We start from the raw sequence: 27,915 nt of genomic DNA, 5'->3' as shown, positions 1-27,915 counted from the left end.
AGACCATCCTGGCCAACATGGTAAAAACCCCGTCTCTACTAAAATTACAAAAATTAGCCGGGCGTGGTGACACACGCCTGTAATCCCAGCTACTCGAGAGGCTGAGGCAGGAGAATTGCTTGAACCCGGGAGGCAGAGGTTGCAGTGAACTGAGATCGCGCCATTGAACTCCAGCCTCAGCAACAAGAGTGAAACTCCATCTCAAAAAAAAAAAAATTAATTAAAATAAATAAAATTAAAAGATGCCCTGTCCTAATCCCTGGAGCCTGTGAATATGTTGTGTTACTCGGCCAAGGGGGAGTGAGGTTGCGAGTGGGATTGAGACAGAGAGAGTGTCCTGGATCCCCCGGTGGGCCCTGGGTCATCGCAAGGGTCCCCACAGCGGAAGAGGGACGCCTGTGCTGACGGGAAGAGTCGGCCCACCCTCCCAGCTCCCACCCTGTGGGGAGACCCAAGGGGACACCAAGAGTTCCTGTCCCAGCAGTGGGGGCTTTTACGGGGTTCCCACGGAGCACTGCAGGGACCAGAGGACAGAGAAGGGACCCCGGGACAAGCAAGTCACATAAAATGGCCCCGAGACAAGGCTGGCCACGGAAGGCTGAGGAGGGCTCTGCAGAGGCTGGTGGGGCAGGGGAGGGCACTCCAGAATTGGAAGTCATCCCGGATGAGACCTGGAACACGACGGCTGTTTATCGCCAGAGTTATTTGAGGAGGTGATGAAGGAGGAGGGTGGGTCCCGGCCAGGAACCCAACCAGGCGGGACCTGCGAGGCAGCCTGGGAGCTGCGAGAAGGGAAGGGCAGGTCAGCTCTGGGTGCAGAGACCCCTCTGGGGCTGCAGGCACAGAAGGGAGGGGGAACCAGAGGCCAGGAGGCCCAGGAGGAGGCTGGGAGGGGAGAGGCAGGGCTTGAGCCAGGCCCCTGAGGGCGACAGAGAGGAGGGTCTGAGGCTGGTGGGCCGTGGGAGGTGAGGAGGCAGGAATGAGTGGAAGGTGCCCAGGGGCCTAGCTGAACCTGGGGATCCCCGTTAGGTACCTGCAGAAGTGGGGGACTCAGGCACAGGGAGGCAAGGGGTCCCCGGCTTGGGGTGTGTCCCCTCCTGGAGCTACAGGCCCGTGCGCCCAGGCAGGCAGTTCATCCAGGCAGCCCACGAGCTGCCCATGACACCCAAGGCAAGGTGGAGCTGATGCCCCGCAGGACTCGCTCACAAAAGCCCTGGCTGCGCATGGACCAGGTTCTGGTTTGCAAGTTTTCCCAAGGTCAAAGGGCAGGTCGTAAAGTTAAAAGCCAGACAGCACCGGAGGGGAAGCTGCTGGGGGATGCAGACACCCTGACTCCCGGAGGGCTCTGGCCCCATCCCACCCAGACCTCTGCACCTCCTGCCCGCCCGCCAGGCTCCCCGTGCCTCTGCTGGTGTGGGTCTCGCTCTCTGCCCCGTCTGGGTGTCTGGCTCCAGGCCCCTGGCTAAGCCCCCTCTGTCTCTGTGTCTCCCTCTGTCTCTCGCTTCGCCTGTCTCAGCCTCCCTTCTCTATCTCTCTTGCTGGGCATTTCTCTCCACCCCTCTCTGTCTCTTTGACCCTGTCTCTCTGTCTCTCCCACGGTCTCTCGGTCTCTCCTCAACTCGCTGTCTCTCCCCTCTGTCTGCGTCTCTCCCCTTCTCTCGGTGCCCCTGGGCCCCTCCCTGCCACCCTGTGCCTGTCGCCTGTCCCATCGCAGGTCCCAGACAGACTGGCGGGGGCCTGAGTGTTGCTATTCTTGGGCCTGAGTGGCAGGCGGGGCTGTGGCCCCCAGGTGCGTCCTGGGCTATGGCCAAATAAGGTCCAGAGCGAGGAGCCCAGGGAGGAGGAGCTGGGGGTGCCGGGGGTGGGGGGAGAGGGGCCGGCTGACCTCCTCCTGCTCCCACTCCCTCCTGCCCCAACCCCCACATTCTGGCAGGTGAGAGCAGGCACGGCAGACCAGGTCATCCCATCAACTAAGCACTTACTGTCTGCCCCTCACAGTGCAGAGCGCCTGTGCCCCCATCCGCTGGGACCGCTCTTCCCAGGGGAGCGCCTCAGGACTCAGAGGGCTGCCGCTTGCCCCAGGGCACCCAGCCAGGCCCGTCCCAGAGCTGAGGGGGCTGGGGCACCCCGTGCAGATGCCAGCGGCCTCTCCACACCCCCCGGCTGCAGAAGGGGAGAGGGAGGGGCTGCGGTCACGAGGCAGGTGCAGGGCAGGTGCGGAGGGAGGGAGACAGCTGTCCCGCACCCCCTGGTGGTGACAGCTGCTGCCCGATTTAGCTCACAGAGCTGGGTCTGGCCAGATAAGGCAGTTGGGTGGGGGGGCAGTCTCACCCCCAGGGCACCCCTTAAATCGCACGGTCGGGCCCAGGGTTCAGCTGCCACCGACGCCAGGTGAGAGGGGCTGTTCCTTCCTCGACCTCCTGCCGCAAGGCTCCGCGCGTCTTCTCCCGCTGTCTCCCTCTGTCTCTCTCTCCCTCTGTCTCTCTGTCTCCCTCTCTCCCTGTCTCTCTCTCCGTCTCTCTCTCTCTCCCTCTGTCTCTCTCTCCCTCTGTCTCTCTCTCCCTCTGTCTCTCTCCCTCTCTCCCTGTCTCTCTCTCCCTCTGTCTCTCTCTCCCTCTGTCTCTCTCTCCGTCTCTCTCTCCCTGTCTCTCTCTCCATCTCCCTCTGTCTCTCTCTCCCTCTGTCTCTCTCTCCCTCTGTCTCTCTCTCCCTCTGTCTCTCTCTCCCTCTCTCTTTCTCCCTCTCTCCCTCTGTCTCTCTCTCCCTCTGTCTCTCTCTCCCTCTGTGTGTCTCTCTCTCCCTCTGCCTCCCTCTGTCTCTCTCTCTGTCTTTCTCTCTCCCTGTCTCCCTCTGTCTCTCTCTCCCTCTGTCTCTCTCTCCCTCTGTGTGTCTCTCTCTCCCTCTGCCTCCCTCTGTCTCTCTCTCTCTCTCCATCTCTCTCTCCCTGTCTCTGTCTCTCTCTCCCTCTCTCTCTCCGTCTCCCTCTCTCCCCATCTCTCTCTTTCTCCCTCTCTCTCCTGCTGTCTCCCTCTCTCCTCTCTCTCTCCGTCTCTCTCTCCTTCTCTTTCTCCCTGTCTCTGTCTCTCTCCCCATCCATCTTTCTGTGTCCCTCTCCCCAGTTCTCTTTATCTCCTTCTCTCCTGCCTCATCTCCCTTCCTCTCTCTGTCTCTCTCTCATTCTCCCTGTCGTTCTCTCCATCTCTCCTCCTTCCCCATCTGTTTCTCTCTGTCTCTCCATCTGTCTCATCTGTCTCTTCCTCTCACCTCTTCTCTATGTCTCTGCCTCCTCCCCCCAACTTTCTCTCAGTCTCCCTCAGCACCCCGTTTCTCTTTCTTACTCTCCCTTTTCTCCCCATCTCTGTCTGTCTCTCCCTGCCTTTGTATCTCTGTGTCTCTTTCTCTGTGTCTCCTTCTCTCTATCTCTGTCTCTCCCCCATCTTCTGTCTCTGCCTCTCCCCCACTTCTTTCTCTGCTTCTCCCCCACTTCTCTGTCTCTATCTCTCATCTCATTTCTATCTCTGCCTCTCCCCCACTTCTCTGACTCTCCCGCACTTTTCTCTGTCTCTGTTTCTCCCCCACTTCTATCTCTGTCTCTCCCCCACTTCTCTCTGTCTCTCCCCCATTTCTTTCTGTCTGTCCCCCATTTCTCTTTCTGTCTCTCCCCCACTTCTCTGTCTCTGCCTCCCCCACTTCTATCTCTGTCTCTCCCCCACTTCTCTGTCTCTGCCTCTCCCCCACTTCTCTCTGTCTCTCCTCCACTTCTCTTTCTCTGTCCTCATTTCTCTCTGTCTCTGCCTCTCCCCCACTTCTATCTCTGCCTCTCCCCCACTTCTCTCTGTCTCTCCTCCACTTCTCTTTCTCTGTCCTCATTTCTCTCTGTCTCTGCCTCTCCCCCACTTCTATCTCTGTCTCTCCCCCACTTCTCTCTGCCTCTGTCTCTCCCCCCACTTCTCTCTGCCTGTCTCTCCCCCCATTTCTGTCTCTGTCTCTCCCCCACTTCTCTCTGCCTCTGTCTCTCCCCCCACTTCTCTCTGCCTCTGTCTCTCCCCCCATTTCTCTCTGCCTGTCTCTCCCCCCATTTCTCTCTGTCTCTGTCTCTCCCCCCATTTCTCTCTGCCTGTCTCTCCCCCCATTTCTCTCTGTCTCTGTCTCTCCCCCCATTTCTCTCTGTCTCTGTCTCTCCCCCACTTCTCTCTGCTTCTGTCTCTCCCCCCACTTCTCTCTGTCTCTGTCTGTCTCTCCTCTCTGACTCCTCCTCTCTCCCCAGCTCCCTGGACAAAGCCCTCCGGGGCCTCTGCGGTCCCTGCTGAATAAAGCTGTTTCTGTCCTCACCTCTCTCCCTTCTGCGCCTCCTTCTTTCCTTCCTCACTCCTCTGCCTCTCAGCTCGGCCCCCAGCCCTGATCCTGGGTGTAGGGGGTGGGAATTCTGAAGCTGGGGGTGGGGGCTCCTCCCTCCCAGAGACAGAGATGGATGCAGAGAGAGAACCAGAGACAGGCACGGAGAGAGACAGAGAAAGAGACAAAGCGAGACAGAGACAAGATGGGGGCCATAAGCTCAGAAATGAGAGAGACGGCAGGTCACGGAGACACAGCACATGAGAGACGGGGAGACACAGAGACAGAGAGATCAGACAGCGCCCCCCACTCCAATACACACAAACAGACACAGGGGACAAGAGCCGGGCATGGCTGGGCAGCCTCCCCTCCCCCTCCCGGCCAGGCCAGGCCAGGCGGTGCCAGGCCCAGGACAATGGGCCCTTGTCAGGGCTCCGGAGGAGCCGGCCAGCTGGGGAGGCCTGTGGGCTGGACCACAGGGGACGGTGGCCACAGCGGCTGCTGGGTTGGGGAAGGTGCACCTCCTGCGGGCCTGGCCCACAGCCTCCATCCTCAGACTCTCCTTCTCCCCGGGCCTCCCTTCCTGGGGTCTCCACCTACTCCCAGCCTGCTTTCTCTGCTCTGCCTGGGGAAGGCGACAGGCATTTATGGAGTACCTGCTGTATGCACCCAAAATACCTCCTCGCCTCTCCTCACACACCCCGCCTCCCGCCTCGGGTGTGCCGTCCTCGGCGCCCTCTACTTGTTCCTCCTGTGCCTCTGGCTCCTTCCATGGAAGAAATGGGCAATTATTAAGCACCTGATGCTTGGCAGGCAATTCTCCTAACCGCGTCTGCACTTTCCATCCTTCTTGCTTTCCTGTCCCTTCTGCCCCAGTTCCTTTCTCTTTCTGATTTGCTTGGTCTCTCCTGGGAAGGAAACGGGCATCTACTGAGCATCTACTATGCGCCGAGGAGTTGAGGAATGTGGCTCCTCTCTCACTACATTCTTTCCTCCCCCCACCCCCATTCCTTTCTTTCTTTTTTTCTTTCTGGGACAGGGTCTCACTCTGTCGCCCAGGTTGGAGCGCATACAACTGCAGCTTACTGCAGCCTCGACTTCCTGGGCTCAAGTGATCCTCCCACCCCAGCCTCCCAAGTAGCTGGAACTCCACGCACCACCATGCCTGGATAATTTTTGTATTATTATTATTATTATTTGAGATGGAGTTTTGCTCTTGCCGCCCAGGCTGGAGTGCAATGACGTGATCTCGGCTCACTGCAACCTCCAACTCCTGGGTTCAAGCGATTCTCCTGCCTCTGCCTCCTGAGTAGCTGGGATTACAGGCACCCACCACCACGCCTGGATAATTTTTAAGTATTTTTAGTAGAGACGGGATTTCACCATGTTGGTCAGGCTGGTCTTCAACTCCTGACCTCAGGTGAGCCACCCACCTTGGCTCCCAAAGTGCTGGGATTACAGGAGTGAGCCACCACACCCAGCCTAATTTTTGTATTTTTTGTAGAGACAGGGTCTCTCTACGTTGGCCAGGCTGGTCTTAAACTCTTGGGTTCAAGCGATCCTCCCACCTCTGCCTCTCAAAGTGCTAGGATTACAGACATGAGCCACGGCGCCTGGCCCCTTTCTTTCCTCTCTATTGGTTTCCTCTCCTTTCTGACTTTCTGCTCTCTCCTGGCAGAGGGAGCGGACACATTTTGAGCACTTACTGTGTACTAAACACCTTACATACCTCTGTCCTCACTCTCTTCCTCCTCGGTCCCTCTTCTGTCGTCTCCTTGTGTTTCTGAGCTCTCTGCCCTCTTCCAAGGCAAGGACTACATTTATTGAGCACTTCTGGTATGCAAGCAATTATGTCCTTTCTCTACTCTCCTCCTGCCCTTCAGTCTCCACTGACTCCACCAGTCTCTGCTTCTTTCTGCTGTCTGCCAGGGAAGAAAATGGGCATTTATTGAGCACCTGTTGTGTGCCAGACAGTTTTCTTATTCTCCCCTAACCCTTCACTTCACCTTCTTCCCTTATCTCTAACCTCTTTCTGTTCCATTGGCTCTTTCTTGGGGACAAAAAAAAAGCAATTATGGGGCACCTACTGTATGCCAGGCAATTAACATCCCTCATCTCCTCTTACCTCTTTCTTGCTGCCCCTCTTGCTCTGCCAGCTTATCCCCTTGCTGTTCTCCGGGTCCTTTTCTGGGGAAGGGTACAGGTGTTTATTGAGTGCCTCCTGTGTGCCCCATGGTTTAGCTGCAATGCCCCCTCCCTGCGTATCCTCTCCTCTGCCACACTCCTCTCACTGATCCCTCCTCCCTCTGCTCCTCCGCCCCCACGGAGGCCTCCTGGGCCAACACCTTTTCCTCTCGTTCCTGTCTGTGCCTTCGTTTCTGTCTTGTTCTCTTGCTCCTCCAAGGAAGACAATGTGCATTTATTGAGTGTCTCCTGTGTGCCCACCTCACCAGCGCACTTGTTCTCATTTCCTCTCTTCTCCCTGCCTCCTTCTCTTCTCCAGCTTCTCCCCCTCCTCTCTGCCCTGCCAGCTCTTTCCTGAGGGAGGAAATAGGCATGTATTGAGTGCCTGCTGTATGCTGCCCCTTCATCTACACTGTCTGCTTGCCTCACAGGCTCTGTTCTCCCTTCTCTCCTTTTCTCCTTCTCTCTGCTTGCTCCCTTCCTCCTGGCTGCTTTCTCTGTGCTTGCTTCCAGGGAGGAGAATGGGCATTTATTAGGCACTGTGTATTAGTCACTTTACATATATTGTCTCCTTCGCACACAACAGTCTCTTCTATTCTCTCTGCTGGAGTTTCCTCCTCCTCCTCCTCCTCTCTTCTTCCTCTTCTCCTTCTCCTCTTCCTCCTCCTCCTCCTCCTCTCCTCACTTCTTCTTTACTTTCTCCTGTCTCTTGGGGAAAAGAAATAACACTTAACAAACACCTACTGGTCTGCTTCACACTTTCCACCAGTGCCTCTTTTTTTTTTTTTTTTTGAGATGGAGTCTTGCTCTGTCGCCCAGGCTGGAGTGCAGTGGGGCAATCTGAGCTCACTGCAACCTCCGCCTCCCGGGTTCAAGCGATTCTCCTGTCTCAGCCTCCCGAGTAGCTGGTATTACAGGCACCCACCAACATGCTCGGCTAATTTTTTGTATTTTAGTAGAGACGGGGTTTCACCGTGTTGCCCAGGCTGGTCTCGAACTCCTGAGCTCAGGCAATCTGCCCGCCTAGGCCTCCCAAAGTGCTGGGATTACACAGGCACGTGAGCCACCGCGCCTGGCCCCATGTCCCTCTCTTTAGGCTGCCTCTCCTTCTGCTTTTCCTCTGCGGGAGTTTCTTCTCCTTTTTCATGTGGTCCTGAAGGGAATGGGCAGTTATTGAGCACCGACTGTGTGCCAGGCTTTTTATAGATACGGCCTCCCCTTCTCACCCTCGATTCCCCCTTTCCCTTTCTCTCTCTGCCTTCCTGCTCTCTGTGCTCTCCCCTAGGAAAGGGGAAGGGCACCAATTGAGCGCCGACTGTGTACCAGGAGACTCTCTTTAGACCCTCCTTTCCCTCTGCCCCTTCCACTCCACCGACTCCCTTTTTCTTCCTTCTCAGCGGTGGAAGCTCCAAACCTTCCACATGGAAGGGGTTTAGGTTTCCCCCAGGAGTCTCAGCCGCCACAGCCCTAGAAGGGGCGGCCAGCTACACCCCGCGGGGCTGCAGCAAAGAGGAGGAGGAAGGAGGATGTGGGCTGCAGCCTGACTTCTCCCTTGGAAAAAATATGTGGATGACAATGGCCACTCCCTCCCAGGTCAGGTTGGGGTGGGGGAAGCTGAAGGAGGCCTGGAGGGACTCTAGGAAGGAACACTCTAGAATCTGAGCCTGAGAGGCAGCCCGTGCCCACAGAGGGGATGCTTCTGCCGCCAGTCACCACACTGGATTCAAGCCCGAGCCTCCTTCCTCCACCTCCTTCTCCCCTCCTCAGGCCTCTCTGCCCTGCAGACACTTGGCGGGTGGTCCCTGGACTCCTCACCACCTGAGGGAGCAGATGAGGAAACTGAGGCTCGGGTGGGAAAGAGGATTTGCCCCTCCCCGTTTCTCCTACCTCTCCTCTGGGACCCCCTTCCTCTGTCTCTCGCCCTCTCCTCTCTCCCATTCTCTGAATCTCTCCCCCCACCCCTTCTCCCACTGTTCCTGTCTCTGCATGCCCCCAAATTCCTTTTTTTTTTTTTTTTTTTTGAGATGGGGACTCACTCGGTTGCCCAGGCTGCAGTGCAATGGAGCGATCTCGGCTCACTGCAACTTCCACCTCCCCGGTGCAAGTGATTCTCCTGCCTCAGCCTCCCAAAGTGCTGGGATTATAGGCACCCGCCACCATGCCTCGCTAATTTTTGTATTTTTAGTAGAAATGGGGTCTTGCTATGTTGGCCAGGCTGGTCTCGAACTCCTGACCTCAAATGATCCACCTGCCTCGGCCTCCCAAAATGCTGGGATTGCAGGCGTGATTACTGCGCCCAGCCCCAACTTCTCTTTGCCACACACTTTCCTCCATACACTAATTTCCCTCCCACTACATGCCAGCAAGCGTCCTTCACTCCCACCTTCTTGATCACCTCTTCTTTCTTTTCATTATTCTTCCTGAAACTACCCCTCCTCCTCCATCCTCCTCCTTCCTCCTCCCTCCTCCTCCCTCCTCTTCCTCCTCCTTCCTCCCCCCTTCTTCTTCCTCTTTCTTCCTCCTTCCCCCACCTCCTTCCTCCTCCTCTTTCCCCCTTCTCCTTCCTTTTCCTCCTTTCTCCTCCCCCTCCTCCTTCCTCCTCCATCTCCTTCCTTCTCCTCTTCCCCCTCCTCCTTCCTCCTCCTCTCCTCCTCCTTCCTCCTCTCTCCTCCTTTCCTCCTCCCTGTCTTTCCTCCTCCTGCCCCTTCCTCCAGGTCCTTCCTTCTCCTCTTTCCCTCTCCTCCTTCCTCCTCCTCCCTCCTCTTTCATCCTCTTCCTTCTTCCTCCTCCTCCCTCTTCCTCCTCTTTCCTCCTCCTTCTTCCTCCTTCCTCCTCCCTCTCCTCTTTCCTCCTCCTTCTTCCTCCTTCCTCCTCCCTCTCCTCTTTCCTCCTCCTTCCTCCCTCTCCTCTTTCCTCCTCCTTCCTCCCTCTCCTCCTCTTCCCCTCCTTCCTTTCTTCCTTTCTTCCTCCTCCTCCCTCCTTCTCCCTCTTACTCTCCTCCTCCTCCCTCCTCCTCCTCTTTCCTCCTCCTTCCTCTTTCCTCCCTCTCCTCCTCCTTTCTCCTCCTCTTCCCCATCCTCCCTTCTCCTCCTTCCTCTTCCTCCTCCTCCTCCTTCCTCTCTCCTCCTTTCTCCTCCTCTTCCGCCTCCTCCTTCCTCCCTTCTCCTCCTCCTTCCTCCCTCTCCTTTCTCCTCCTCTTCCTCCTCCTCCCTCCCCCTTTCCTCCTTCCTCCTCCTCCCTCTTACTCCCTTAACCTCCTCCTTCCTCCCTCTCCTTTCTCCTCCTCTTCCTCCTCCTCCCTCCCCCTTTCCTCCTTCCTCCTCCTCCCTCTTACTCCCTTCACCTCCTCCTCTTTCCTCCTCCATCTTTCCTTCTCCTTCCTCTTACTCCCTCCTCCTTCCTCCTTTCCTCCTCCTCGCCCTCTTTCCTTTTCCTCCTCCCTCCTCCTCCCTCTTCCTCCTCCCTCCTCCTCCCTCTTCCTCCTCTTTCCTCTTCCTCCTCCTTCCTTCTCCTCCTCCTCCTTCCTCTCCCTCCTCCTCTTTCCCCCTCCTCCTCCCCTCTCTCCATAACACACACACACACAGGCTGTTCCTGTCCCTGCGTGTCCTCTCTTTGGCTGGATCCTCAGTGTTTCCTCCTGTCTAGGTCTCGCATACGCTGCTCCTCCCTTGGGCGATATGCCAGTCCTCCACACGCTTCCACCCGGCCCCACCTTTTCCTGATTGTCCACCTTGTGTCTCTCAGCCTTTCTGGAATCTTCTCCCTTGTCCTCCAGACTGCCAACCCCCACTGTCCTCTGTCCTCTCTCCTTCCCCTGCGCTGGGTCCTCCCTCACATCCCCGCCCTGTCATTTCCTCATCATCTGTACCCGACCCCCAGAAGAGGCGCTGATGGGGCCCCGGTCTCACTGTGCACGTCCACAGGGCTGGACTGTGTCAGGAGACAAGGGGGCCGGGAACAAGGGGCAGCACTGCGGGTGGGGCCTGTGTCCTTGGTCTGCCTCCCTCCTCCGCCTCCTTTGCCTCCAGTTTCTGTCCCTTGGATTTACCTCTCCTCTTTCCTCTCCCTCCTGCCTCCCCTTCCTCTCCCTGCGCCTTCAGTGAGTTCCACCTGGCTCCCTCCGCATGCTCCTGGTGGCTTCTCTCTCTCTCTCCGTCTCTCCCATCTCTTGCTGTCTCTGTCTCTCTCTCTCCGTCTCTCCCATCTCTTGCTGTCTCTCTCTCTCTCTCTCCGTCTCTCCCATCTCTTGCTGTCTCTGTCTCTCTCTCTCTCCGTCTCTCCCATCTCTTGCTGTCTCTGTCTCTCTCTCTCCGTCTCTCCCATCTCTTGCTGTCTCTCTCTCTCTCTCCGTCTCTCCCATCTCTTGCTGTCTCTGTCTCTCTCTCTCTCCGTCTCTCCCATCTCTTGCTGTCTCTGTCTCTCTCTCTCCGTCTCTCCCATCTCTTGCTGTCTCTGTCTCTCTCTCTCTCCGTCTCTCCCATCTCTTGCTGTCTCTGTCTCTCTCTCTCCGTCTCTCCCATCTCTTGCTGTCTCTGTCTCTCTCTCTCCGTCTCTCCCATCTCTTGCTGTCTCTCTCTCTCTCTCTCCATCTCTCCCATCTCTTGCTGTCTCTGTCTCTCTCTCTCCGTCTCTCCCATCTCTTGCTGTCTCTGTCTCTCTCTCTCTCCGTCTCTCCCATCTCTTGCTGTCTCTGTCTCATTTTCTCAGTCTCTGTCTCTCTCTCTCTCCGTCTCTCCCATCTCTTGCTGTCTCTGTCTCTCTCTCTCCGTCTCTCCCATCTCTTGCTGTCTCTCTCTCTCTCTCCGTCTCTCCCATCTCTTGCTGTCTCTGTCTCTCTCTCCGTCTCTCCCATCTCTTGCTGTCTCTCTCTCTCTCTCCGTCTCTCCCATCTCTTGCTGTCTCTCTCTCTCTCCGTCTCTCCCATCTCTTGCTGTCTCTGTCTCTCTCTCTCTCCGTCTCTCCCATCTCTTGCTGTCTCTGTCTCTCTCTCTCCGTCTCTCCCATCTCTTGCTGTCTCTGTCTCTCTCTCTCTCCGTCTCTCCCATCTCTTGCTGTCTCTGTCTCTCTCTCTCCGTCTCTCCCATCTCTTGCTGTCTCTGTCTCATTTTCTCAGTCTCTGTCTCTCTCTCTCTCTCCGTCTCTCCCATCTCTTGCTGTCTCTGTCTCTCTCTCTCCGTCTCTCCCATCTCTTGCTGTCTCTCTCTCTCTCTCCGTCTCTCCCATCTCTTGCTGTCTCTGTCTCTCTCTCTCCGTCTCTCCCATCTCTTGCTGTCTCTGTCTCTCTCTCTCCGTCTCTCCCATCTCTTGCTGTCTCTGTCTCTCTCTCTCCGTCTCTCCCATCTCTTGCTGTCTCTGTCTCTCTCGCTCTGCCTCGCTCGCTCTCTCTTGCCATCAGTCTCTGTGTCTCTCGCTCTGCCTCGCTCGCTCTCTCTTGCCATCAGTCTCTGTGTCTCTCGCTCTGCCTCGCTCGCTCTCTCTTGCCATCAGTCTGTGTCTCTCGCTGTCTCGCTCGCTCTCTCTTGCCATCATTTTGTCTCTGTTTCTCTCACTGTCTCTCTCTGTCTCTTGCTTTGTCTCATTGTCTCTCTCTCGCTGTCTGTCTCTCGCTGTCTGTCTCTCACTCTTTCTCTCTCTCTGTCTCTCACTCTTTCTCTCTCGGTCTCCCTCTTGCTGTCTCCCTGTCTTTCTCTCACTCTCTCGCTATCTCTGTTTCTCTCAATGTCTCTGTCTCTTTCTCTCTCCTTGTCTCTCGCCATCTCTCTCTCCCTCTCTCTGTCTCTGACACACACTCTATTTCTCCCATCCTCCACTCCATGGGGCTCTCCTGTTTCCTTTCCATCCTCACCTTCACTGGCTCTTTCCTGACCTTCTTGGTATTTTGTTCTCCTCGCTCTTTCCTCTCTGTTTTCTCCCTCACCCCACAAGCTCTCTCTCCCCTCGCCTCTGGTCCCCCAAGTCCTTCCCAGCTCCGCCTCTCCATGCCCGCTCCTTCCTTTCCAGTTTCTCTGCCAGTCATTGTCCTTGACCCTTCCCTCTCCTCGTCTCTGCTCCCACCGGCTCGTCTGAGCCTGGTGCTGACAGCCTTCTCCCCACCCCTCCCCACCCCGCCCAACCCCACCCCCGACTCCCGCCATCCCCTCGCCTCCCGGTCCCTGTCCCCCTCCCGCATCCCCGTCTTCTTGATGACTGCAACAGCTGCAGCTGCAGAGGCCCCGAGGCCCCTCGGAGGAGACTGGGCAGGGAGGGCTCCTCCGCGTGCTGGGATATTTTTATCCTGCCTTGGACGATCGGGACGACTGGTCCTGCAATCTGTCTCACCCTTTAAGAAACTCGTTTCATGTCCTGCCAGGTCCTGGGACCATAAGCTCGCATGTCTCCACAGTTGTACATTCCCGTCCGTCTGCAGCTCGTTATCTGGGCCACAGGGACGTTACCCCCTGACTTGGAAGGACGCGCCATCATGCAGGAGGTCACAAAGTGGACGGCAGGAAACTTAGCCTTCCCTCTTCTGCTTTCTTCCTCACCTGTCTCCCACAGTACTCTGTTCTGGTTAATATCAGTGTATCAATGAGCCTGGTTTTTCGCCTTTTATTATTAACATAGCGAGCACAGGCGTTTCGTAGTCTGCGTCTGATTTTCCAGCAGCGAAGCCTCTGCCATCCGCCCCACCGTCCCGCTGGCTCTTGCTCATTGTCTTTCCCTTCCCTGCTTGCCTGCTCGCTCGCGCCCCTGCTCTGCGTGTTGGATGTAAAAAGGATGTCAGGGACTAGGCGGAGGGCATGTTCCTCTGAGCCCAGGCTGCACCTTGGCACAGTGGAGGGTCTACCCACCCCAGGTAGCCCAGGTGAGGGCCCTGGGTCCCCCTGTCACCCAGGCTGTCCACATGAAAGTCCAGATGTCTCCGACCAACAGATCCCTGGGAGAAAGGACGTGAGGCTGCCGCTTCACCGGGATGGGTTCCCACGTCCCTCCGCGTTGACCCACAGCTTCCTTATGGTCTTGTATGTAGCTTGATGCTTTTAACGGCCGGCCACGGTGGCTCAACGCCTGTAATCCCAGCACTTTGGGAGGCCGAGGTGGGCGGATCATGAGGTCAGGAGTTCGAGACCAGCCTAGCCAAAATGGTGAAACCCCGTCTCTACTAAAAAATACAAAAATTAGCAGGCGTGATGGCAGGCCCCTGTAATCCCAGCTACTCGGGAGGCTGAGGCAGCAGAATCACTTAAACCCGGGAGGCGGAGTTTGCAGTGAGCCGAGATCGCGCCACTGCACTCTAGCCTGGGCAACACAGCAAGATTCCGTCTCAAAAAAAAATGGTTAAGAATATTTTATCTAGGTTCCTACTTGTTTTCAGTTATGGGGGTGGGGGCAGGGTGGGAGAGCGATGACCTGACGCAGTGTTACCGGATGAGGAGTCCAGTCTTGCTTTGCTTTCTGTGCCTTTTCTGTCTTGTCATTGGCTCTCCCGCCCTCCTACACGCACCCCGCCTTTGCTTCTCTCATTCTCCAGTTCCCTTCCAATCCCTCTTCACTTCTCTTTACTCTCATCCCCCAGGTCAGTGCTCGGCGTTTCCTCCCTTTCTGTTCTCCCATCCTTCCGGGCAGCTGTCTCTGTCCTATTCTGTCTCCTGTTCTCCCGCCCTCCCAGCTCCTTCCCTTCCTCCTTTCTCCTGGGCCCTTCTCTGCCGCACCTTCCACAGCTGCTCCATTACTCCCCATCCTTGTCTAGTCCCATTCGTTGTCCTTTCTCTCCCTGGGTCACAGAGATGGCCCCAGGGTGGCCGCGCCCTGTTGAGGCAGGGAATGTCTCTGTGAGGGAACGTTTCTGCTGCATGGCCGAGTTCCCAACCTGGACCCACCGGGTCTGGCAGCCTGTCCCTGCAGTAGCCTGGGCTGTGCCCACGACACCCCTGCCTCCCAGCTACCTGGCCCTCTCCCTGCCTCGCACTGGCTCCTAACCTCTGCTTCACATTCCTGCTTCCTGTCCCAGTCTCTGGGCTGACGCTGTCTTAGGGGTGCCCCCTCCTCAGCTGGAGCGGTATGGTCCTCTGTCCCCTACTACTTCCAATCCTCTCTCCCTTCTTTCTCTCCATATTGCTCTTCCACACTCATGCACCTCTTCTTTCCTTTCTGCTCTTTTTTTCTAGCTCACTCACCCGCTGGAGTGCAGTAGTGCAGCCTCCACCTCCCAGGCTCCAGTGATCCTCCTGCCTCAGCCTCTCAAAGTGCTGGGACCACAGGTGCGAGGCACCATGCCCGGCCTGTTCTTTTCTCTCTGCCCTTTTTTGTATTTTTTCCTTTCTCCTTTCCTTCTTCCCTAATGTCTGTCTCTCTCCTTCCCTTCTTAACTTCCCTCCTCTCTCCAGCCCTCTCCTACCCTCCTTTTCTCTTTTCCCCTATCTCCAGCCCTCTCCTACCCTCCTTCCCTCCCTCTTTCTGTCTCCCCCTCCGCACCGCTCCGTCTCCCTCTCGGTCCAGTCCGCTGTCTCTGCCCCCTCTCTGTTCCGTTTTCTCTCCCACCCTTCTTCCCTCTCCCATTTCTTCTCTTTTCCCCTCTTCCTGTTCTCTTTTCCCCTCTTCCTGTTCTCTTTTCCTCGTTGTCCTCTCTGCGGCCACCCTCCTTTTTCTCACTTCTGGTCTCCCCGTCTGGCTCTTCTCTCTCTTCTCTCCCTTCTAGCAGATTCTCTGGCCGTTTCCTCTCCTCTCCCTCTGTGCTCCTCCCTCCTCCTCTCTCCATCCCCTTTCTCTCCTCCCAGCCACTATTCCTCTCTCTACACCCTCTTCTCTTTCCGTCTCACGGTCTCCTAGCTCTCTTTTCCTTCCCAGTTCCTGGCTCTCTCCTTTCTCTCTTTCTTCTTCTCTGGCTGGAGCTCCCCGCTCCTCCATCCCTCCCTCTCCCTGGGCAGTCGGCCCCTCTCCCCTACCCGCTTCTCCCTAGGACGCTCCCTCCTTCACCAGTTTCTCTGCCTCCCTCTTCTCCGAGCTCACCAGCCATGGCACTCATCCTCTCCCTCTCTTCCTTCCTGTCCCTTTTTTCACCCCCTCATCTTCCTTTGCCCTTGTTTTTTTCTTCTCTTTCCACTTCTGACCCCCTACTCTGTTTCCTTCTTTCTCCCTCTTCGTCTCTCCCCCCCCGCTTTGGCCATCCTTTCTTTCTTTTTTTATTTTTTTGAGACGGAGTCTCACTCTGTCGCCCAGGCTGGAGTGCAGTGGCACGATCTCGGCTCACTGCAAGCTCTGCCTCCCGGGTTCACACCATTCTCCTGCCTCAGCCTCCCGAGTAGCTGGGACTACAGGCGCCCGCCACTACGCCCAGTTTTTGTTTTTTTTTTTTGTTTTTTTGTATTTTTAGTAGAGACAGGTTTTCACCATGTTAGCCAGGATGGTCTCGATCTCCTGACCTCGTGATCTGCCTGCCTCGGCCTCCCAAAGTGCTGGGATTACAGGCGTGAGCCACCGCGTCTGGCTCTTTCCTCCTGCTTTTTTCCTGCACTCTCTCCTCCCTCCTTTCCTCCCCCTTTCTCCTGTTTGATTTCCACCTCTTTTCTCTCCTCTGAATCTGCCTCTTCCTCTGCTCACCTCCCTCTTCCTTCCCTGTCTCTCCCCCTTGGGTCTCTCTTCCTTCCCTCTCTCTTGTTCCTCTGTCTCTGCCCTGTCCTTTCCTTTCCCTCCTCTCTGGACCTGTCTCCTCTCCTGGCTCTCTCTCCCTCTCTCTCCTCTGAGCTCTCACTCCCACTGGCCTCCCTCCCAGGAGCCCATCTCCTCCGTCTCCAGGTGGCCCCTGCATCCCTGCCTGGTGGGCCTTTGCCTCCCTCTCCTGTTCCTGCCTTGCCTGCTCCCAGGTCCTGAGCAGGAGGCAGGAGTTCATACTGAGACCCAAACAGGCTAGCCCTGAGCAGGGCCCCCAAGCCTGAGGCCCAGGAGTGGATGGACCTTTGTGACACCTATTCTCTCTTTCTTTTCCATCTGTCCGGAACTCTGGACACTGCCTGGAGGAATCAGGCCTGCCCTAGGCCCAGGAAGGCGGAAACAAAGAAGATACTCAGAGACAGGAAGCAACTTGCCTAAAGACACACAGCATGTAAGGAGCAGGGACAGGACTGGGTGGGTCCCCTGGGGTTGGCCAGGAATGGGCTCCTGAATCTGCTGATCCCTGGCCTCCTATCTGAGCTCAGTGAGCAGGGGATGACGCCTTTCTGCTCCATTCTGCTCCCTCCCCAATTCCTCCTCTGACAACATGAAGCACCTCAGCACTGAGGGGACCTCACTTGAATTCCATTTCAGAGATGAGAAAATCGGTGCCCAATGTTTCTGAAGACCAGCAACTGCTAAGACAGAGACTTCCAGGGAACCCGACCTTGCCTGAAGGACCAACGGCGCCCCCTGCAGGACACTTCCCTCCATTGAGAAAAGCCACAGGCGCCGGCCTGAGACATTCTGAGTGCGTGGAATCCTCTATCACCACCTCCTGGCAAAGAACGGAGCTGCAACCCAGCTGTATGAGACACCAAGAATGATCCCAACAAAAAGGAACAGTGACCAGAATGCCTGGGGGAGGAACAGTGGATACTGGGTGGAAAGAGGGGAGAGGGAGAAGTTGTAATATTTTGTAAAAATGAACATTTTTACTCCTAATCAATATATAAACATCATACTCAGCAAACTTCTTGGTATGAAACTTCTGAACTTCACACATTTTCAAGTCATTCTATGAGTGGGTGGATCGGCTCCCATGGAAATGCAACTGGGACTGCACATGGGAAACAAAGGAAAATGGAATATTGGTTCACACAAACCTGTTTGGGAGACTGCATTTCCAGAAAATGGGCCAAATTGAGTTTGTTTCCTTTGTAACAACATTGTTGTGCCTTGCTGACTGGAAGGTGGGTACAAACAAAGGAGGATGGACTGACAGCTGAAGAGGCACCAGTAACTAGCCCCTAATCCTTACCAAGGAGTCTCTCTGATGGGTTAAAGAAGCCTACAGAGGTCAGGGGCGGTGGCTCACACCTGTAATCCCAACACTTTAGGAGACTGAGGCAGGTGGATCGCTTGAGCTCAGGAGTTCAAGACCAGCCTGGCCAACATGGTGAAACCCGGTCTCTACTAAAAATACAAAAATTGGCTGGGTGTGGTGGCACACCGCTGTAATCCCAGCTACTCAGGAGGCTGAGGCAAGAGAATTGCTTGAACCTGGGAGGTGGAGGTTGCAGTGAGCCAAAATTGAGCCACTGCACTCCAGCCTGGGTGACAAGTGAAACTCCATCCCACAAACACACCTGCCCCCCACCCACCAAAAAAAAGGAGCCTATAGTTTCCAATAGACAATTTGGGGTTAGTAAAGAATTTTACAAAATACTAAATGTAGTCTTGCATATTTTAGGATTGTTTGCCATGCAACTATGTACTGGGAGCACCTAAATGCCCACATGAAACCCTAGGCTGGGAAGAGGGAAGCTTTCTCAATGCCACGGAGCCAATAACATTTTCTGGTGGCAGGAAATGGGAGGGAGCAACCCCTCCTGGAGCATTTACCTTGCCAGGTGCTCTCACATCTTAGACCAGAAGTCACGAGGCTGGGATGAGGGTCCAGAAGGCAGAGAATGACAGTTGAGTTAGGGTCAGGAGAGTGGAGACAGAGAGGAGGAGACACAGAAGGATGGGTTGGGACTTTATCCTGCGGGAGGTGAGGGGCCACAGGGAGGGCTGTGAGCAGGGGAGTAGTGAGGTCAGCTCTAGTGTCAGGAAGCCCTCCATTAGGGAGATGGACTGAGGGGGGTGCTGGGGGCTGGGAGGCCAAAGAGGACGCTGGGCTGATGGTCCAGGTGGCAGAGTAGGAGGCTTGAGCTGGGACCAAGGCCATGGAGACAGAGGTGAAGGGATGAGGCCAGGAAGAACTGTAGGGGTAGGTATGGTGGTGCATAGGGGAACGTGATTGGGACAGGGCAGTGTTCTGGTCCATGAGGTTGGGCAGGTAGTGGCACCACTCACTGGAACAAAGATCCCTGGAGGAGCACCCGGGCAGGTGGGAGGCCCTGGCTCCTTTAGTGGCCCCTGAGGCACATCCCGGGGAAGGAGCCCAGGAGGCAGATGGGGCCATGAGTCTGGAGATCAGGGGTGGGATCTGAGCTGGAGATGAGTTGGGGAATCGCTGGTGAAGAGGGGCTGTCTGGAACCTCCAGGGTGAAGGGGTGGGGCAGACACCTGCAGTAGCAAGGGGACAGCATGCACCACCATCACACACACATCCCTGTCCCCCAGCAAGGTGGGGCCCCACTGGGCCACGTCTTCCACAGACACACACGTGTGCAAAATGATGCAGCACAACGGGGGATTCCTGCAGTGCTGCTTAAAACAACTCAAATCCAGCAACACACTCTTACACCAGAGATGGAATAAGATGGCACCTTATACCAGAGATGGAAACTGCCCCAGCTGTGTCAAAAGAAGGTGGGGAAAAAGAGCAACACTTGCAAAACTGCTGACATGTGCATCTGCTTGTTTCTGTGGACAGTATCTGCAGAATACCAGGGGACAGAAAACTCAGGCTGCCTCCAGGGAGGGGAAGTGGGTGCTGGAGCCCAGGGTGAGCATACGGTTTCTCAACGTGGATCCCACTGCATCTTTTGTCTATTCTGGAGACAGGGTCTCCCTCTGTCACCCAGGCCGGAGTGCAGTGGTTCAATCACAGCTCAGGAAAGCATCGAACTCCGGGGCTCAAGCGATCCTCCTGTCTCAGCCTCCCAAACAGCTGGGACTACAGGCATGAATCACTATGCCTGGCCAACCTACTCTATCTTTTGAGTTTCATACTTCATCCCTGGATACCCCCGTCAGTAAAATAAAATAGTGAGTGGGTTCCCCAGGGACTGGCAAGACCAGGAAGAAAAGTTTAATAAGAACAGAACCCTAGGGGAGCCAGAAGGAGCTCAGGCATTTCCTGGAATATCCCACAGAGTAACCCTGCCAGCCTGAAAGCAACTGAGTCTTAGAGGGAAAGGACATAATCAGGCTTATAAAGATCCCAATGTTCAACCCAGGAAAAATATGTCCCCCAGTGCCGGGGTAGAAGGCATCTGCAGATCAGACACAGGGACCAGGACTCCGAGTTGTGAACACTTCCCAAAAAGCATCAGTAGGCCTGGCACAGTGGCTCATGCCTGTAATCCCAGCACTTTGGGAAGCTGAGGCAGGTAGATCACCTGAGGTCATGAGTTCAAGACCAGCCTGGCCATCATGGTGAAACCCTGTCTCTACTAAAAATACAAAAATTATCCAGGTGTGTTGGTGGGCGCCTGCAATCCCCGCTATTTGGGAGGCTGAAGCAGAAGAATCACTTAAACCCAGGAAGCGGAGGTTGCAGTGAGCTGAGATCGTGCCATTGCACTCCAGCCTGGGTGACAAGAGCGAGACCCTGCCTCCAAAAAAAAAAAAAAAAAGCATTAGTAAATATTTCGGGAATCATCTAGGAAAAGAGTGAAGCAGGATTCACATGGAATGAAGACAGAAAAAGCATAAGCTATCTCCTGCAGGTGGAGAAAGAAACAGAAGTCAGCAATGCTAAGACTATCTTCTTTATTAAAATTACCAAAAATAGGCCAGGCGCGGTGGCTCACGCCTGTAATCCCAGCACTTTGGGAGGCCGAGGCAGGTGGATCACTCGAGTCCAGCAGTTCAAGACCAGCCTGGGCAATATGGTGAAACCCTGTCTCTACAAAAAATACAAAAACTAGCTGGGCGTGGTGGTGCACGCCTGAAATCCCAGCTACTCAGGAGGCTGAGGTGGGAGAACCGCTGAGCCTGAGAGGTGGAAGTCGCAGTGAGTCAAGGTACCACCACTGCACTCCAGCTTGGGTGACAGAGAAAGACCTTGTCTCAAAAACAAAAAGAAGTGATGGGAGGGAAGGCAACTTCCCACGGTGCACCACCTGGTCTTGACAGTCGACTCACGTGAACCATCACTTGTTCATAAGCGCGTTTCCGATCTGCCATCGTAATTCCATTTTAGTCATGCATCCCGAGATCATTCAAACCACACCCAGGAGAGACTGGACGACAGCATTCACTAGGGTGCTATTTATAACCACACAATGCAGGAGGCTAGCTGCGTGTCGATTTGGGGGACAGTTTAATAAACTGCCACACGACACAGCTGAGCCTCACACAGCCATGAGGATGGGGACAGCCATTCCTTGGGTTTCTGAATAACGTTATCAAGTGAGCAGTGAATTTCAATCAAGCCTTTACATCAGGACCGTCTTGCCAAAACAACAGTTGCTTTTGGCTGCTGGAAGCTGTAGCTTTTCAAAACGTTCACACATTTCAATGTATCGTCGATGTTTTTAAATAGACTTACAGGGAGGGCGGCACACAGCAAAGGCCCGCAGGCCCTCGTAGCACCGCAGTCCAGGTAGGATGCTGGGCAGCGGGGTCGGTGGAGGGGGTTCTGTTTATAGTGTCTGGGCTTTGACTCCACTAAATGTTGGTTTTGTTTTCTTTTTTATCTTAAACCTTTTCCTTCAAGTCTGGAGGCCTGTGGAGGCCCTGTCACCCTAAAGGCAAGGATTCCTTGTTTGCACCAGGCAGACAAATGTCAAACCATGACCCCAGGGGCTGCGCTAGGCGTGGGGCCCAGAAGCCCCTGGCCATCCAGCCCTGACTCTTTCATGCCTCTGCCCCTGATGAGGGGACCCAGGGTACCCTCAAGGGAACCCGGAAGGGAGGCTGCATCCTAGTCCAGTGTCAAAGTGAGGGGGGCGCTGCAGGAGCCTGGACAGGACCACCTAGCCCAGCCAGGGACAGGAGGGTGAGACCACCTGGAACAAAGGCACAGAGGCTGGAGAGAAGGCGGCATGTTCCCAGACTGCATGGGCTCAGGGTAGGGGGATGTGAGGTCAGAACTGGCATAGTGGCCAGGATCTCAGGCTCTAGTCCATGGGCAGGGGGGAAGCCCCTGGGGCTGCATGGGGCCATGGCAGAGGCGGGCGCAGGAGACACCAGCTCCTGTGCCAAAGGCCCCAGTCCAGCCACTCCTCTGCTAGCAGGAAGGCAGAGGACAAGGGGCTGGCCCAGGTGGCCTCATGAGACGGGGGGAAAGGAGGGACCAGCAAACCCTTCTTGGGATGGCTGAGGACACAGGGGACTCCAGCAGAAAGGGAGGCCCCTGGGTGTGCAAGACGGGACGTTGACCAGCCTGGGCCCTCACCGGCCACTACCCCCACCCCCACCCCCACCCCCACCCCCACCCTGGCCCCCGGTGTCCGGCGCTCCTGACATCATGAGGAACAGGACGACGGGAATGATGTACATCCACTGCAGCCGGACGGAAGGATGGACAGACAGACACAGAAAGAGAGAGAGAGGGGAAGGAGGTGAGTGTGGGCATCACCCACCCAGGGTGGGGAAGGTGGGGCCCGGCATGAGGGGAGGCCGCGTAAGGGGAGGGCGCCCAGGTCCCCTACGTCACTACAGGTCAGGGAGGGCCGGTGGGGCGCAGGGAGGGGCAGGGGTCTCGGTCCTCACTCAGGCCTCCTGCGGCGGTGGCGCGGGCCCTGGCGCAGCAGGACGCAGGGCTGTGAGCAACACGGCCCCCCCCAGGATGATGTGCCACTGGGGAGGGAGGGAGCGCAGGTCAGGGCCAGCGGGCAGCCGTGGGGCCCGAGGGCCAGCAGGGAGCGGGAGGGCGCTCGAGTGGGCAGCAGGGCAGGGCCCAGCAGGCAAGGGCTCAGCCTCTGGGCCTCAGTTCCCCGCAGCACAGCTGTTGGACTATCCAGGCAGAGCGGGTGAGGCCCTCAGGCAGGGCGCTCAGCACAGCAGGGCTCAGCCATCCCAGCCTCAGCATCCTCCTAGCCTGCCTCAGGCCACGCAGACCTCCTCGCTGGCCTCGGCCTGCCTGGGCTCCTGTGCTACAACCTAACACCAGTCTCCATACTCAAGGGACCAGAGGCCTGGGCGGAAGCCACCTCCTCCGGCCGTCCCCAGCCTCCCCACCCCACGCCTCAGCCTCCAAGCCCCCGGGACTCAGACCTGCTGCTGGCAGCACAGGCCCCTCCCTCCTCAGCTCCAGGAGGCCTCCCAGGCACCCTGCTGCCCCCAATGCCCCTCCCTGGGCCACATCCCTCCTGGACCCACTCCTCTCTCCTTCCTGTACAACCCCCTGGAGAACCTGCTCGCCCCTCCTTTCCAAGCCTCCCTCGTTCCTTTGAAACCTCCACTGTTCCCTTCCTCTCCAGCCTCACGGCTCCAACCTAGCTCAGGCCAAGACCTCCCCCAGGACCCCGCGCCCGAGAGCTGGCCGGACCTCCCCTGACCACACCTCCAAACCCTCTTCCTGCAAACAAGCCTCGGCCCAGGTACCAGGACACACAGAGGCCCGGAGGACGAGGGGCCCAAACAAGCCTCAGCCCAGGTACCAGGACACGCAGAGGCCCGGAGGACGAGAGGCCCAAACAAGCCTCAGCCCAGGTACCAGGACACGCAGGAGGCCCGGAGGATGAGGGGCCCAAACAAGCCTCAGCCCAGGTACCAGGACACGCAGAGGCCCGGAGGACGAGGGGCCCCCACGCAGGAGGCCCAGAGGACGAGGGGCCCCCACGCAGGAGGCCCGGAGGACGAGGGGCCCCCACGCAGGAGGCCCGGAGAACAAGGAGCAGGCCCGAGCACCATAGGGCAGTCTGGGTGGGAGCACGGAGGGCCTGGCCAGGCGCAAGGACTGTCAGGAAGGGAATAGGGGAGGCGGGGGAGCCCCACTCACGTATTTGGCGAAGAAGGACTTCTGCTCCTGGGGGTTCTTGGCCTTCTGGGCCTGTTCCATCTCCAGGCGCTCGATGAAGGCCGCCGTCTCAGGGCTGGGGCAAGGGGAGAGAAGAAGAAGGGTGAGGCCCGGAGTCCAGGGACCTGGAGACCCTGAGGCCGCCAGGAAGGGCCGGGGCAGGTACCAAGGGCGCCGCGAAGGCAGCAGAGGCAGGCTCACCCCGGGGCTGTGGCGGGTGGCTGCAGCTGCACCGAGGTGTTGAACAGCTCCAGGTCCACGTCCTCTACCTCATGGCCCCGGCAGCCCCCAGGATGCGTCACCACCGACACACCCACCACGTTGCTGGCCACATCCACGTGCAGGGTCAGCTGGTCCGACAGGTGCGACTCCACCAGGGAGCACTGTGGGGGGAGTGGAGTCAGTGGAGGTGGGGAGCCTGCTGCCTGGGCTCCACCCTAACCTCCCCCCGCCCCCACCACAGGCCCCCCGGAGCATTTTTCAAAATCTCCCCATGGCTCCCTATCACCCTCAGGCCCAAGCTCAACCGCCCCCCACCCCGGAGTCCTCACAATGCTATCCCCATGAAAGCACCCGCTACCTGGACCGACACCTCCAGACCAGGAGGCCTTGGAGGGCAAGGCCAGGTCTGAGTCTCCCAGGCCTCTGCGGGCTCCAGAAACACAGGGGTTCAAATGGTGGAAGCAGGACCAGGGTAGGGGGTGAGGAGGACGAGGGAGAAGGGGGCTCATCCTCGACACCAACTCACCGCAGGGACAAAGGAGGAGACGTAGCCACCAGCTTCCGGGCCATCCAGGGCCCCAGGTCGCCTTGGGACCCGGACCCGGTACAGGCCATTCAGGGCTGCCACATCCTGGGGATGGGAGAAGAGGGTGCTGGTCAAAAGGATGGTGTCAGCCCTGGACAGGCTGTGATGCCCACCAGGCCTCCGCGAAGGCCCCTCTCCAGCCCCATCCACATCACGGCCCACATTCCCCAGGCTAGCCAACCTGAGTCGGCCCGGGACTCTTCCTGTTGGGGTGGCCCGGCTGGTGGGTGAGGCCAGGAGCAGCTGGGACCGCCCCACCTAAGGGAGAAGCCACCACAAGGAGGGCAAAGCCCAGCCCAGCGATGGAGTCGGTCCTGAGGACGCCTTCACTGTGCCTGGATCCAGCCACACCTGGCGTCCACCCTACGCCTGGACGTACCAGTTACACGCACAATAAATTCTGTTTGGGGGCAGCTGTGACAAGAGAATCATGTGGGCACCATGCAGGAAGGCTGCTCAGGCAGACCTTACCGCGTGGCCACCAGAATCAAGCCTGCGCTCCCCAGCCTCCCTCACAGCTACATCTGGCTGATGGGTGGAAGTGGGCTGTGCCAGCTTTTGCAAGCTTTCTCTAAATGCTGCTGCTCCTTCTGCCCCTCTTTCTCCCTCTCTATCCTGCTGCCTGGAGCCCTGGGGCCTCTCTGCATGACCCCTACGGAGGATTGAGCTGGGCCCTTGAGGCTGCCACAACACAGGGCGACAGAAGTGAGCTCCTGTCCAACCATAGCTATTTTGAGGCTTTCTCCTCACAAGCAAATCTCATCTAAGTGGTCATGAAACAGCTCAGCTGATCTGGAAAAGAAGAGGAGCCGATTGTGTGAACCTGCAGGGGAAGGGGGTCTGCTGGCAGAGGGAGCAGTGCGGGAAGAGGCCGTGACGCAGGACATCGTGCCCGGCGGCGCTAAGACGAACTGCAATGCCGTTCCACCAGGGGCAGTCATCGAGGACAGAGGCTGAGAGTGGCAGGTGGTGCTGGGAGCCCACCTGGGCCTGGAGGGAAGGCTGCCAGGGACCAGCAGCAGGTGGCTGAAGAGACAGCTGGAAACCCTCCATCCCCATCCACACCCAGCCCTGAGTGCCCCACCTCACCCGGAGTCGGCCCCGCTCCTCCTCGCTGAGCTGCCGCTGTGACAGGGACAAGGTAGCATCCTGCTGGTTCCAGAGCAGTGAGCCCCGCTTCCGGAAGTTGGCACTGTCATCTGTGAGGAGCTCGGGTTCAGAGACGCCCCCTCCCCCACCCACCCTTCAACCCAGGCAGGGCCAGGAGGTCCAGCTTCAAATTTTGGCCCGGCCTCCACCCGAGTGACCAGGTTCCCTCCCCATCTTGGCCCCCATTTTCCTATCTGCAAAGTGGGGACACCTCCACCATGTTCCACCTCACAAGGCAACCCGTAGCAGATGCATGAACCCCACAGCTCCCAAATCCTGCCTCTCGCCAGGTGACCCAGGGATAGCCACACAACCTCTCTGAGCCTCAGCTTCCCCAACTGCAAAATACGGAGGCTGTGGAGTTCAGGAATTCCCAACTACCTGGCCGTGTCAGAATCAGGGGAGCTGTTCACTGAGCAGATGCCAGGGTCTGCAGAGGGGCACCAGCTTCAGGGTTTGTGCCCTCAGGTTCAGGGCCTCAGACTCGATTACTACATTCTGGGCAGCACTGACGTCCAGCTCTGGGAACCTGGACACCTGCATCATGGCAATTTAAGTTTGGGTTTGAAGCTGGCCCCTGCTCTGCCACTCACTCACGATGAGACCTTGTGTGGTGCCTACTCTGAGCCCGTTTCCTCTTCTGGAAAAAGGGGCTGACACGAATACCTACCACCTCACATGGCTGCTGTGAGGACATCTGAGTTAATACTTGCAAAGCGTGGAACCACTAATGCTGGGCACGTGGCGACTGATCAGGAAAGCCGCTCTGAAATTATTACTGCTGTGCTGACCTTTTAAAAACTAAGATTTGTCTCACAGGCAAGGGGGCATTTAAAGACAGTGTTCCTCTTCTTTCATGTCCCCCTTTCCCCCAACTTGAGGCAAATCTGTTAGTAAATGGATGTTAGTAAATGTCATACGATGGGAGGCACCCGGACTCCAAGTCTTGACTTCTCAGGGCACCAATGTTAAGTGTCTAGGAGAGGACGTTGCCTGACTCACCGATCTCAAATGAGTGCTCCAGCAGCAGCCCCACCGTGCCACAGGCCTCGCCCTCTCGACCTTCCACCCCAGCCTGCAGAGGACACAGAAGGCCCCAGGTGAGGACCACCCAAGCCCTCAGCATAGTAGTCACCCACAGAGCCCAGGACAGACAGACTGGTGGGCTGAGGGAGGAGCCTTATCTTCAAGTTAATCACTGCTGCTTGCCTTTATTTCACTAGAAACCACCCATTTCATGAATATTCATACTCTGGACTCCCTCACCCCCAGAAAACCAGACCCTACAAACATGCCTAACCTCATTGCCAAAGCAACTATCCCAAGGTCACTTCCGAGACTTGCACCACAAATACTCGAGTTAATTGACACCTTCCCTCTCCCAAGGCTTCTTTTTCATGCTAATATTCAAATGGCCTCCTTATCACCTGACAGCCCAATAGCCAAGATGCAGCCTGAGTTCAGTCCCTATTAAGTACATTCAAGATTCATGCTTTCCTTTTCTCCAATCTCCAAACTTGCATATTCACGCATATTTAGGAGACAAAAAGTCTCTTCCTCAAGAGTCCCCTCCCATGCCTTATTTTCCTTTTCTGAGACAGGGTCTCGCTCAGTCGCCCAGGCTGGAGTGCAGTGGCGTGATCTCAGCTCCCTGCAACCTCTGCCTCCTGGGTTCAAGCGATTCTCCTGCCTCGGCCTCCCGAGTAGTTGGAATTACAGGCACCTGCCACCACACCCAGCTAATTTTTGTATTTTTAGTAGAGATGGGGTTTCACCATGTTGAGCAGGCTGGTCTTGAACTCCTGACTTCAAGTGGTCCGCCCGCCTCGGCTTCCCGAAGTGCTGGGATTACAAGCATGAGCCACCGCGACCGGCCTAATTTTTTTTTTTTTTAGTATTTTTTGTAGAGACAGGGCTAGCTATGTTGCCCAGGCTGGTCTTGAACTCCTGGCCTAGAGCAATCCTCCCGCCTCGGCCTCCCTAAGCGTTGGGATGACAGACGGGCCACCGCGCCCGGCTTCACCTTGCCTCCTTCATTTCAACCGCCCAGACGTCGGATTCTCCAAGATTCCACACCCCCAGCCCCGCCCCCTCATACATATTCCCGAGCCAGAGCCTTCCAACAGGTGCGCTTGCTCTCCCTCCCAGTCCCTGCAACCGTGGCGAGGCCCCTCCTGCGCGTGCGTGACTGAGGCCTGGCTTTCCAGAGCTCTCCCACCTCTTCCCTCTCAGCCCTGCGCAGCCTCCTTCCGCCTGTAACCCACCTAAAGACCCAAGACCCGCGACATCTGTAGACCGCGCCCGCTATGCACAGCTAAAGAGCACTCACCCCTCGCGCACCAGTCCCGGCCCGGCAACCGCTGCCCCGGGCTCGACTGGGCGCTGCTACCGCCATCAGCAAGAGCAGGAGCAGCCGGGCTGCCCCAGCGCTGGCTGCCGCCATCTCGGATCCTTCCCACCAGCGAAGGGAGGGCTGTGACCCAAGAGCCGCGGAGCACGCCGGGAGAAACACTTCGCATCCTGACGCCCGTGCGCCTGCGCTGCGCCCCGGCGCCTGCGCACTGGCGCCCGTCCGCACCTGGGGCCTGACGTCAGCAGGATGGGGCCGCCCCTTTAGCCTGATCTCCAGGAGCCGCCCCCTCCAGGGACGTCATCACAAACCAGGAGC

General features: G+C 57.1%; 1 protein-coding gene across 8 annotated transcripts; it reads right to left on the bottom strand.

Moving 5' to 3' along the window:
* Window positions 1-24: 24 nt before the first annotated feature.
* Window positions 25-27,709, bottom strand: EMC10 (ER membrane protein complex subunit 10). 8 transcript variants are annotated; one of them, XR_010124952.1, is made up of 11 exons: window positions 27,577-27,709; window positions 26,250-26,322; window positions 25,188-25,297; window positions 24,039-24,143; window positions 23,492-23,673; window positions 23,273-23,366; window positions 7,079-7,225; window positions 6,461-6,522; window positions 6,065-6,257; window positions 5,135-5,243; window positions 25-782 (listed from the first exon to the last, which is right to left on the bottom strand). XR_010124952.1 is itself a non-coding variant. In XM_054464911.2 (8 exons), exons 1-7 carry the CDS (start codon window positions 27,688-27,690, stop codon window positions 22,042-22,044), a joined length of 765 nt encoding a protein of 254 aa, XP_054320886.1. In that variant the 5' UTR covers window positions 27,691-27,709; the 3' UTR covers window positions 21,815-21,831. The 8 variants fall into 8 exon arrangements, 4 of the variants coding, with proteins under 4 accessions (XP_054320888.1, XP_054320887.1, XP_054320885.1 ...); XR_010124953.1 differs by lacking the exons at window positions 25-782; window positions 5,135-5,243 and having other exon boundaries at window positions 6,143-6,257; window positions 7,079-7,227; XR_010124954.1 differs by lacking the exons at window positions 25-782; window positions 5,135-5,243 and having other exon boundaries at window positions 6,143-6,257; window positions 6,461-6,517; window positions 7,079-7,227.
* Between the last annotated feature and the right edge of the window lie 206 nt (window positions 27,710-27,915).

Source organism: Pongo pygmaeus, chromosome 20 (assembly GCF_028885625.2).
Source record: "Pongo pygmaeus isolate AG05252 chromosome 20, NHGRI_mPonPyg2-v2.0_pri, whole genome shotgun sequence".
NCBI lineage: Eukaryota > Metazoa > Chordata > Mammalia > Primates > Hominidae > Pongo > Pongo pygmaeus.
Note: the sequence above shows the minus strand (reverse complement) of the source record. Positions and strands in the feature narration are given on the sequence as shown.

What these genes read in the sequence shown, in the direction of transcription:
- EMC10 (XM_054464910.2), bottom strand. Translation starts at nt 27,690, where the DNA reads ATGGCGGCAGCCAGCGCTGGGGCAGCCCGGCTGCTCCTGCTCTTGCTG. An exon ending in CCGGGACTGGTGCGCGAGGG is followed by an intron (nt 26,323 to 27,576) that starts GTGAGTGCTCTT and finishes TGTCCTCTGCAG; the next exon opens with GCTGGGGTGGAAGGTCGAGA. An exon ending in AGGAGCGGGGCCGACTCCGG is followed by an intron (nt 24,144 to 25,187) that starts GTGAGGTGGGGC and finishes TCCCATCCCCAG; the next exon opens with GATGTGGCAGCCCTGAATGG.